General features: G+C 49.1%; 1 protein-coding gene across 2 annotated transcripts in view; it reads left to right on the top strand.

Moving 5' to 3' along the window:
* The first annotated feature begins 5,810 nt into the window (after positions 1-5,810).
* Positions 5,811-11,960, top strand: part of PYGL (glycogen phosphorylase L) — a 37,599-nt gene continuing 31,449 nt past the window's right edge. For both annotated transcript variants that reach the window (XM_067554758.1, XM_067554757.1), the window contains exons 1-3: positions 5,811-5,945; positions 6,422-6,679; positions 10,285-10,386. In XM_067554758.1, the coding sequence (XP_067410859.1) occupies positions 6,437-6,679; positions 10,285-10,386 (345 nt within the window). In that variant the 5' untranslated portion in view covers positions 5,811-5,945; positions 6,422-6,436. The remainder of the gene's footprint in view (positions 5,946-6,421; positions 6,680-10,284; positions 10,387-11,960) is intronic.

The raw sequence follows: 11,960 nt of genomic DNA, 5'->3' as shown, positions 1-11,960 counted from the left end.
GCAGTGGCCATTTTGTGTCTAGTCTTTGTTTACCACATCTTCCTCTCTTTCAGATGATATTGATCATTTCATTTCCTTATGAAAGGAAATGGTACAGTCTCACAAATTGATTGTGATTGCGTACCTACTTATACTTCAGAATTTAAATATACCCAGAGGCTTGAGAACAGTAGGTGCATATTTTATAAATACAGCAGGATCTTGCAGAAGTTGAGAATAAGATCCAGATTTCAGGCAGTTAAAAACAGTAGGGTCCAAAGATTCATCGCCCTTTGAAATCTCTAAGTACTCAGACACTCTGCATTTTGGGGGGAGGGGGAGAGGGGCGAGAATTTTCAAGCAAGCTGTGTAACCTCATTTTGGGCCTGTGTCCTTTCTTCAGCCTCTATAGTTCTTAGAGCTCTTTATTGTGTGGTCCTTGTGCAAGTGCATGTACAATTTTAATTCTTCACCACAGCCGGACCTGATTCGATGAAATGCTAAGCTCCTTCAGTGGGCGCTGCAAGTAGAGCTCCGAGTGTTCACATCTTTCCAGGAGGCGAGCTGTTTAGCACAGAACTGGGTCCCCAAAACTGCTATTGACGCCATGCGTTTCACAAGTTTCTAGCTTTTCCTCCACTTACATAATGGAAGCCTTCATCAGCAATCTAAGCATGCAAGGACTCCAGAAGGACTTGGACTGCTTTTTCTCTCAGCAGGCTGATTGTTTAATTTGCTTAGCATCTTGGCAGTTGTAACCTGTAAGTGTGAATAGCATGGAGCAAATGAGATCTGTCTGGTCCTTCTTGCTGGAGTAGCTTCCCTACTTTGCACAGCAGGAAAAAATATACATATAGAATCACTGATGTAATAAACTGGAAGCTTTGGAGCAAATAAAACCATAAGAGGCTACACGTGATTCAGGAGCCTCCACAAAGTATATCCATCCACTTACCGGCATGACAGATGCCACCTCCAATTTATTGTTCTTTTAAGACCATTTTAAACATTAATTTCATCTTCCTCATTCAACATGTGTCAATGAAAGCCACTCACTTTCTAGCTAACCAAAGTTAACATTGCAACTGATCATCAGATCTTAGCGCATAATTATTACTATGGGTTTAAGATACTTTTGCAAACCAAAGGGCACCCTCTCCTTGACATCTAAATACCATTTATAATCAGTGAGCCTCTCTTCTGTCTCAAGTTAGCATCTACTGTTGAACAAATAGCACCTAAGCTTCCATTTACTCAATAATCCTTTAATTTGTTCTTTGTTAAATTAGAAGGGTCAGACATAGCCGTCTTGTTCCAAATCAGGTGTGTGCCCTTCTCACATTGTTCACTAAATACACAGAGAACACACCCTGCTGGATTCCTATTTCCCTGTGTAAAAAAGATACGGTATAAAGCAAATCTTAGTTGAGCAACTGCTTAACTGATTGCCCATACCACCTTTCTTTGGGTTCTTTTAATTTTGTTTGCATAACTAAAGAAAAGGACTCAAGATCTGAGTTTAGTTGTATAAAGTTTTATTAGTGTTCTTAAGAATAGTTAACTAATAGTACAGGACATCAGAAGGCAAAAATGGTACTGGATTATGATGTGGCTAACACAAACTAGGAATCGGGTTGGTATAACTATTCAGGTTTTCAGAATCAAATCACATAACCACAGTAGAAAATAACACATTCCCAATTACTATCTTGGGGAGGGGACTTTTTTTTAGATTTTTGACTGAGTCCCTCAGAACAGGGCCTCATTTGTGCCAGTTGGTTATCAACTCCGGTTGATAACCGAGGAAAAACAATCTAAAACTAGATTACATGACAATTGGGTCATACCAGTTTACTTACATGCCAATTGACCAAGATTTCCTTCCTACTGGATCAGTAGTAGTCAACTCTTCTTAACCTATTTCCCAATGAATGATATTAGCCCCAGGAACTGACTAACACTCCCAACTACCTAAAATAAACTCCAACATTTACGACAGACTGTACACAATCTATATATGACCTCCTCCATCCTTAGAGGTTTTTAAGGCCAGCTTGACAAAGCCCAGGCTGGGATGATTTAGTTGGGGTTAGTCCTGCTTTGAGCAGGGAACTGGACTGGGCGGGACTGGATGTCCCTTCCAACCGTAATCTTCTATGAGTCTATGATCCTCAAAGGAAACCTGCACAACACTTTCAAAAGACAAACCTGGGCGTTTAAATTCATTGCTCTTGTAGACACCAAAAATCATGGACCCAACAAAGACACTGGATTAATGGTTTATTACAACAATCTGGAATCCACCAATCTCCTCTTTTTGTCCTATGACAAATGTTAACGGGCCACGTTACCTTGAGTGGTACAATACAATACAATATGTGCTAACTACCTATGCTAAACAATCTGCTCCACCTTGCATTTTGCTGTGATGCTGGGAGTTTCTTTCCCAGACCTGAAGAACTCTGTGTGGCTCAAAATCTTGTCTCTCTCCCCAACAGAAGTTGGTCCAATAAAAGATATTACCTCACCCACCTTGTCTCTGTACAGTTTGAGTGCAGGTTAAAAAGCATGCACATTTGGTCTTATTTTATGCCTATATACACCTAGAACCCGAAAGGCAGTGTGAAACCATTAACAAGGGTACACACGTGTACAGTGTTCTATAAATCCTAGTTAACAAGGTAACTTGTTCAGTTTTAAAGCTACTTTATAGCAATCTTGATTGGAACCTGTTACAAAACAAAGTCACACATTGTAACTCTGTGACAAGCTTTAAAACACGTACACAAAGACACTTCCTGACTAATTAGTGCTCAGTTTTAGGAAGTGGTAAATTAACTGATACGGGTCATCATCCAAAAAAAAAGCCTGTGTGTGTTATTTATCACCAGATCTTTAATCAGCCATCCACTTTCAGTGCAGTGATCATTCACTGCAGGACTCAGAGATGAGACTCCAAGTACAGGTGGAACAAAGGACAGACATGACTTAGTCTTTCCCGGTGTGCTGGCAGGCCATCCGAATTGTTGGAAAATAGAAAGAGACAGTTAAAGGTGCATATCTGAGAGCGATACATGCCCAGCGCCTCAGTCTTCTCCCTTCCAGGTATCCGTGGCTTTCAGGAAGCAATGTGCTGAAGGACGCGGGCCATTTTATCCTGTTTTAGCTTGGTTACTCTTGTGGAGGTGCTGGCATGGGCTAATCAGATGGTGACCCATACTTCTTCTGAAGAGTCAAAACGTCCAACCGCAAGGAGAGTCATCCTTTCTCTCCAGGGAAGAGCCAACATCAGCTTTTGAATCCTTTCAGCTGGGACTGGATGGAATTCTCCCATCGCTTTGTGCAACACATTTTGTCACACCAGCTTGTGTAAGAGAAATTAGGCCATACCACCTTTATGCAACATACTTTGAACACGGGCTACCAGGGTGTCAGTTCCTAGAACCCCGACTGGTAGCATATAAAACCCCATCACATAGCCCAAAAATTTAGATACCCCAGATCAGAAGCTAATATTTGAAAACTTAGCCTGTTAAATGTGGGGGGAAGGGAGTGGGGGGCACCATGAAACTTCTTAATGATGGGCACCATGGACACAGTTATTTGTCCAGTCATCTTAACAGGGGGTGCATTACATTCAGATTAACATGCAGTGGCGTACCGAGGGTCTCTGGCGCTCGTGGGCTAAGCCCACATTCATGCCCCCCCCAGCTTCACGTGCCCCCCCTCACAGGGCAGGAGGGGTCCCAGCACCACCCCCCAACTGCCCCAGGGAGGGAGAGTCTGTACCTGCAGGGGGGGCCACAAATGTAGGCTTGGCTCCGCCGCCTCCCTCCTCCCCCCACTTACCTGCCACATGGCGCCCGTCTCTCCCGCTGCAGTGGCAGCCCCACAGCCCGGCGCCGGCTCGGATGGGGTGGCCTCACCCCCCTGGCCTGGGGAGGGGAGCTGGGGCAGCCCTTCATGACACGTGGGAGGGAAGGTGCTGAGGGGCGCCCCTCAGAGCCTCCTGCATCTCCCACCCATCGTGAAGGGCTGGCCTGGCGCCCCGCATTTACCCGCCCCTCCAGCCCCGCAGCAGGCGCAGGAGGCTGAGGGGTGGCTGCTCCCGCTCCTGTGCCCCCCCTGCACGTCATGAAGGGCCTGCCTGGCCCCCTCCCTTCCAGGCCAGGGGTGAGGCCGCCCCATCTGAGCCAGCTCCAGGCTGAGGAACTGGAGCAGCTGGTAAGTGTGCTCCGGGCCAGTCCTTCAGGATGGGCAGAGGGCCGGCCCGGTGCTCCCTCACAGGCTGGTGCCTGGGGACCTGGCCCCCCTCGGTACGCCACGGCTAACACGGAGGAACTCTCACAGAGCCAAAGATTTTAGCAGCAATTAGCACACGGGACTGCAGTTAGCGGGTGACCATTACCAAAGGCTCTTCTTTACCAGTGGTCTTCACAGCTCTGAATGGCGTGGCAGCCAGCTTTTCATTCCCATTTCCTAGATACCCATTTCGTAGCTGTTCTTAAAGCATTTACTTCATGGAGGAGGTCAAATCTGTCTTCTTGGTATGGCCCTTGAAAGTGAGAACTGAGCCCATGCCCGGCCAGAGTTTGGAGGGAGAGCAGCAGTCTACTTTTCACACTCCTGTGTTTTTGGTTTGGTTGGCTTTGCAGAAATGGGCCCCAGTGATACACAGGACTGGAGAGTCAGTGCAAACCCAGCTGTGAGTCAGAGGAAAGTAGAAGTATTTCATTCTTTATTAGGAAACGCACCCTCCAGCACAGATGGAGTTAGGCAACACTACATTGCAGGCCTACCCGTTGGGTCACGGGACACAACGGAAGATAGAACATCCTAGGGGGTAATGCTGCAAAACCATCCACAAGAACCAGCCCTTCACACTGGCTTCAAGGGGAGTTATTCCTACAGCCCAATTATAGGAAAAGCCGGCAGAAGGCGGGGAGAGTGTGGATAAAACACTGCTAAACAAGGAGCGTGGATGTTTCCTTCCTTAAAGTGTAGCTCTGGGCAAGGGTTTAATTTGTCAAATGTCAGTCCATGGAGAGAAGGGCCTTAGAGTCAGGGCGGGGGCAGTAATGTCTTGTATTGGCCCAGCTCCTGGGGCAGGGAGAGGCAAGCTGGCCAGCTATACAGGGCTGGTCAGAATCACCCGCTCTGCGCCTTCCTCCTCACACTGGACAGCAGCACCCCCACGGCCTGCTGGGCTGGGTGTTGTGGGGGCGCTCCCCTCCCAGACAGCCCAGGGCTGAGTCACTTCCCTGGGGACAGGGAGGGAGGCTGCTAACGGCAGCAGGCTTTGCACACAGACCCAGGGAGGGCCAGTTGTCTGTTGCTGCCACAGGGCCACACCTGTCCCTAGCCGAGGCTGCAGCTGAGCGGGTCCCACACCCCATTTCGCCTCTTCCCCCCCAAATAAAAAAAGCTGACTGAGGCTCAAAGGCGGGGCTAATCCTTGCAAACAGCCCAGTCCTCCCCCGCCCCCAGCCCTGTGTGTGTGTACGGTGCAAGTGTGTGTGTGTTGTGTGTGTGTGGTGCAAGTGTGTGTGTGTGTTCTCTGTGTTTGTGTGTGTGTGTGTGGTGCTGTGTGTGTGTGTGTGTGTGTGTGGTGCAAGCCTGCAGCAAGCTCCCGGCCCGGCCGGGGCGGGTTTTCCTGCCGTCCCGCCCCGCCCGGCCCGGCCACAGGCTCCGGCGCGGCTGCACCGGCGCTTTGCCAATCGCCTCCCCCGCCGCCGGCCGCTGCAGCAAAGCCCGGCCCAGAGCGCAGCTGGGGAGCAAGGCGCGGGTTGTTGCAGCCGCGGAGCAGAGCCGAGCCCCCCCCGGCCCGGCTACCTGCCCCCCCGGCCCGGGAAGGAAGCGGCGGGCGCAGCCGCGGGCTATAAGTAGCGGCGGGTGGGGCGCGGCGCGGCGCAGGGCGGTGCAGCTCCCCGGGCCCGGCAGACGCTGCGAGCGGCCGCCCGCTGCAGGTAGGTAGCCGGCGCCGCAGCCTCGTCGGTCCCGCCCCGCGGGGACCCTCCTCCGGGGCTGTGCTAAGGGCGCAGCGGCCCCTGGGGTCGGGTGACACCCCCCTCCTGCCCCCGTGCGCTCCCCGCACCCCAAACCCCCCTGCGTGCCCCCCCGAACCCCGCCTGCAGCCCTGCCCTGTGCCTGCAGGACCCTCCACTATCCACCCCCCTATGTGGGGGGGCCCCTCCCCAGATCACCCAGCCCCCGACTCCCCAGATCACACAGCCCCCGAGGCAGTGGGGGGAGAAGTGCCGCGAGCCCCCTCCCGTGCCTCCTGAGTGTTAGCCCCCCCCCCCAGTTCTCCTGTGCGGGGGCAGAGGGCCCCCCAAGGCCAGGCTCCGGGGGGTGCACCATGGCCCCACACAGTGCAAGGCTGGGGGGCCGAGAGGGGAGCGTGGTGCTCAGCTCAGCCAGCTCCCTGTCCCCCGCCCTGCAGTCCCAGCCGGCCAGGATGTCCCGGCCGCTGACCGACCAGGAGAAGAGGAAGCAGATCAGCATCCGTGGCATTGTGGGGGTGGAGAACGTGGCCGAGCTGAAGAAGGGCTTCAACCGGCACCTGCACTTCACCCTGGTCAAGGACCGCAATGTGGCCACCACCCGGGACTACTACTTCGCCCTGGCCCACACCGTGCGCGACCACCTGGTGGGCCGGTGGATCCGCACCCAGCAGTACTACTATGAGAAGGACCCCAAGGTGAGGCGAGCTCCCGGCCGGGCAGGATGGGGCATGGAGGTCTGGAGCCAGCCACAGACAGCAGGGGAGAGCCGGGGGGTAGGTCCCCAAGGGACAGGCAGGGGAGCCAGTCCAGGATTCCCAAGGGCACCCGTGGAGTGTCTTAGGTGGGTCGTTAGGTGCATACTGGTGCATGGGGGAGGCATAGTGAGTTTGGGACCACTGCAGTGCCTGGGTCAGGTCCCCTGGGGAGTGACAGCTGTATTGAAAACCCCCAGCTCCTGACTCAAGATCCTCCGAGGTAAGGGTTCAGGAGGGGGGAAGCTACTTTACTTCTGGCACGGGGCTGGCCTGTCCCAGATGCCAGAGATGAGGATGAGACCTACTGGCCCCTCTTAAACCCCTCGTGAGCAAGCCTTCCTAAATCTCGGCCTCGCCCTTGTTTTTGGATTCAGGTGGCACTGGATGTTTTTAGGGAGGGAAGGGAACTGCTTCCTCGTTTGTGCCGGATTCCAGGAACTGGGTTTAAACAAAGTAGGCCGCTTTAATGTGTGTTGCTAGTTGAACAAAACTTGGCTGGAAACACGGATGTGCAACACTTGGCAAGAAAGGGTTTGCTGTATTGGAGTCCTTGCAAAAGTATAAGGAGTTTCTTTTTATGAATTGTCAAAGTGCTGTCTTAGCCATGGCCCACAATTGTTTATATATGACTCTGGCTTTCTTACCTTGCTCTGAACTTCAGCTGAAGAAGACAGCTAAGCCAAAGCACCTCTTTCTATACTCCCTGGCTGTATTTCTTATCTCTGATCCTTATAATGTGGAATAAGAAATCAAAAAGTGCAGAATATGTGTAGTCAAAATTTAAAAGGAACAGACAACTGTCCTATATCTCCAGGGACTTGTGCAGTGCTTTCTGTTGTCTGCACCGTTGCACATATGGACTGCATTTCTTCTAGGAAAACCCAGCCCTTGTAATTCTAACTTTTCTGGAGTAGATGAGGTTTTTAGCAGCATGCATGCACTTCATGGAGACCCAGGGACTTTAGGTACTTGTGGGAACTGGGAGTGCTGTTGGATCAAATGTAGCAGAGGAGGATCAGAAATCATGTATGACGTGACCAAGTGTGAAATGTCCCTCCTCTCAGAGCCCTCTGGCTCCACTGAGGAGGGATTGGGACTGAAATAAAAAAGATCAAGCAGTCTGAAGTGAGTTGGTTTAGCATTCCTTGCTTGTCCCCTTTGGTTTATAGTGAACACAGAACTGTGATGGCTCGTGGATTAATCAGTAATCCTGTTTGGGCAGAGCTTTCAAATGCCATCACAATCTATCAACTCTTATGGCTTATCACAAGGTTGACCCCACCTTTGCTCTGCCACTGGTGACTTCTGTTACGTTTGCTTTTCCAGCAAGCGCCTTTGCACTCTTTCCCACACCGCTGCATACACGTGGAAGGAACCCTTGTCAAAATTCACAAAGTCGCCACCTTCTCCTCTTCTAAATGCCTCCTTAAAACCTACCTCTGCTAGGATGCCCACAGATCGCTGTCAGACATTGGCTAGGGTGGCATCTAGCGGTGATGACTGAGACCACTTACGCAAATGTACCTGTCTTTACTGTTCCCTTGCCCCGCACCTGTTGCTCACCTACAATCCTAGACTGTGAACTCTTTGGGGCAAGAGGGCAACCTTTGTTTGATTCATTTGTGCAGCACCTTGCACAACAGAGCCATGATCCCTGACTAGGGTCTATTAACATTACTGCAATACAAATAATAAGCATAGGAGGGAATTAAATTTCCGGGAGCAGAGATTTATATTATTTAGCATATTTGCATCAAGGGAGATTATACCTAGATGCTTTGTTCAGAAAGCAGGAGTAGCTCTTAAAAGCACTGTGTACATTGGAGTCAGGTCACTTGTTTGCCTAGAGTGTTTAAGGCTAGCTTAATTTGAAAAGTTAAGTTTTAACTCTGTTTCATGTCTAGTTGGCAGCCAGCATCAAGCAGAGTACCCTAGGAGTCGGTCCTGAGGCCTGTTTTGTTCACATCTTCATTAATGATCTGAATGATGGGGTAGATTGCACCCTCAGATAGTTTGCAGATGACACTAAGATGGGGGAAGCGGTAGATACCCCAGAACATAGGAATAGGATATGGAGTGACCTAGACAAATTGGAGGATTGGGCCAAAAAATCTGATGAAGTTCAACAAGGATGAGGGCAGAGTCCTGCACGTAGGACAGAAGAATCCCATGCACTGCTAAAGACTGAGTGGCTGAGCAGCAGTTCTGCAGAAAAGAAGCTGTGGGTTACAGTGGATGAGAAGCTGGGTATGAGTCAGCAGTGTGCCCTGGTTGTCAGGAAGGCTAATGGCATATTGGGCTGCATTAGTAGGAGCATTGCCAGCAGATGGAGGGAAGTGATTATTCCCCTCTATTCAGCACTGGTGAGGCCACATCTGGAGTGTTGTGTCCAGTTTTGGGCCCCCCCACTATGGGAAGGATGTGGACAAATTGGAGAGAGTCCAGCGGAGGGCAACGAAAATGATTAGGGGTCTGGGGCACATGACTTGTGAAGAGAGGCGGTGGGAACTGGGCTTGTTTAGTCTGCAAAAGAGAAGAATGAGGGGGGATTTGTTAGCAGCCTTTAACTACCTGAAAGGGGGTTCCAGGGAGGATGGAGCTAGGCTGTTCTCTGTGGTGGCAGATGACAGAACTAGGAGCAATGGTCTCAAGTTGCAGTGGGGGAGGTCTAGGTTGGATATTAGGAAAAACTTTTTCCCTGGGAAGGTGGTGAAGCACTGGAATGGGTTACCTAGGGAGGTGGTGGAATTTGCATCCTTAGAAATTTTTAAGGCCCGGCTTGACAATGCCCTGGCTGGGATGATTTAGTTGGGGTTGGTCCTGCTTTCAGCAGGGGCTTGGACTAGATACCTCCTGAGGTCCCTCCCAACCCTCATCTTCTCTGATTCTAGGAATGCACATAGGGCCATACGCTGCCTTTGATCTGAACATGCACATCTCCCATTGATACAATGAAATTCTCTGTCACAGGTTAAGGCTCTTGGAGGGGTTCTGATATCTCGTTCCAGCAAAACTCAACCTCTTCCACCCCTGGAACTACTACAGTACCCTTTTCTCCTCCCTGTGTGAGCATTAATGATCTTAAAATAGCAGTGAGGCTGTAGAACACAGGGTTGGAAGTAGTTAGGTCTTCCTTCCATACTGTTGCAGGGCGTGCTTCTTTTTTTTTCCCCCCCCAACATCCACCCATAGTTCCAACCTTCCATTGGCAAAAGCAGCCTGTCTGCAGACTCAGGAAGAGTGCTCTGTATTGGGTTATCTCTACAATCCTAAAGGCTGATATCAGGAGGTTAGACCCTCCCTCCCCAGTGCTTATGAATTTTTAAAGTCATGCTTATTTTAAAGCAAGGCATCCGCTAATAATTAGGATTTTCTACTCAAGGTGTTACCTTAACAAAGTTATTTAAGAATCTTCCTGATGATAGAATCTGGTTCTATTACTCTTGGATTTAGAAGATGCCAAAATAATGTCCCCAGATATTGTGGAAAGTGTCCTGAAAAATGTTCATTTCAGTAAGAGTTGCTTCCGTTTTTCTTTGTTTCAGAGAGTTTACTACCTCTCTCTAGAATTTTATATGGGCCGTACCTTACAGAACACCATGATAAACCTTGGATTGCAGAATGCTTGTGATGAGGCAATTTATCAGGTAAGTGTGTGTATATACTGTGGTTTAGCTGAGCAATATTTAGTCACTAATTTGGGGGGAGGGAGGGAGATATGTAACCTAGACCAAGAATTTAATTGATAGACACAGGTCTAAATGGCATAAGTGAAGATATTGAAGTGGGTGTTCAGAGGACATCGGTTATGTAAGGAAATGTCTTTGCTTTTGACACCATCAGTTGGCAGGATGTTACTGCATTTACAAAATTTCAGCATCAGCACAAACCCCTCAGAAGAGTGAGATTCAACTTCCCCTTTTAACAGGTACAGAAATGTTGCTTGTCATTGCTGTCCGAGGCTTGCTTGCTGGTTGCAGACTAGTTGGTGTGTAACAGTTACTTCTCCGCTAACACGAGCATGGACATAAACCATTAAGTGCACTGTAGATCCGTAGTGACTGAGAATGGTTGTTTAGTAAAACAGAGGCATGCTGTATGTTGATTTATCACCAGTAGAGCCTCAAACCTTTATAATTAAATTTGTCCGTGTTCTCTTGAGCATAATGTTCCAAGACTTTGGGCCAAGTTCCTCCCTGGGGTGAGGAGGCATAACTCCATCTGCTCCAGTGGGCCACGCTTATCTTTGGACCTCAGTTAGCAGTGTTACTCAGACTGGGTAGTTGTAATTCCATGTGATAGAGAAAGTTCACTTAAAATCAGCCAGTCAAGAATCCGCCTATGTTATACCTGAAAATGGGGTACCCAGGTACAGCAGTATATGTAAAACATACGCTCTGATACCATGGTTACGGGATGTAAATCTTAATACCTAAAGCAGCGGTTTTGTAAAATAGCATCATCTGCACGCTTGGAATGGCCGTGACCCCATCTGCTGATGAAGCGACCCCACTTGGGGTCACGACCCACAGTTTGGGAACTGCTGACTTAAAGAGATGGCAAACTGGAATCAATGTAGGGTCTCCGCTTGCCGAGTTTCAAAATTCTGGGGACTTGGTTGTCAGAAGTGCTGAGCATTCCCAGTTCCAATGGAGCTCAGCGGAAGTCTGGGCTTCTCAGCGCACTTGAAAACCCAGGCCTTAAATCAGGCTATTAAACTTTGGAAAAAACAGAAACTTGTCCATTAGATGCTTTTAAATTATAATCGATAGTGAAGAGTGGAATAAAACTAAAATATTTAAGACCGGCTTGAGAGGCTTAATGCAACCCACTCATGCTTGGCTTTGCTCCACTAGTTGTCATTGTATGACCGCCACTGTTGTTCCACAGTTTTAAAAGTGGCTTTATTCCGTTCTACCCTTTCACTATCCTGTGCTCTTGTAACAGTGTGCTCTTCCGTATGTGGCAGTTTTAAGCAGTTACACTGCACAAGGGATAGTCTTCAAACAAATGACTCTTCTTTTGAAACCTGTTTGGTTCTGAATTTTTCACCTATCAACAATACACAGAGAATAGCAGGAAGCCAAGGGACTTCTTTTTGAAGAAGAATGTGTTTGAACAAAGACTATTGTTAATGTCCCTCTAGAATGTTCTGTTCTGGTTGTTTGGAGAAGATATATTCTTTAAATGTATTTTTGTTACATGGATGATAGGGCCTGTA

This window comes from Emydura macquarii, unplaced genomic scaffold (assembly GCF_026122565.2).
Source record: "Emydura macquarii macquarii isolate MOO-44397 ecotype Brisbane River unplaced genomic scaffold, CSIRO-AGI_Emac_v2 contig_1551, whole genome shotgun sequence".
In the NCBI taxonomy this organism is placed as follows: Eukaryota; Metazoa; Chordata; order Testudines; family Chelidae; genus Emydura; species Emydura macquarii.
This window is presented reverse-complemented; position numbering and strand designations above follow the sequence as displayed.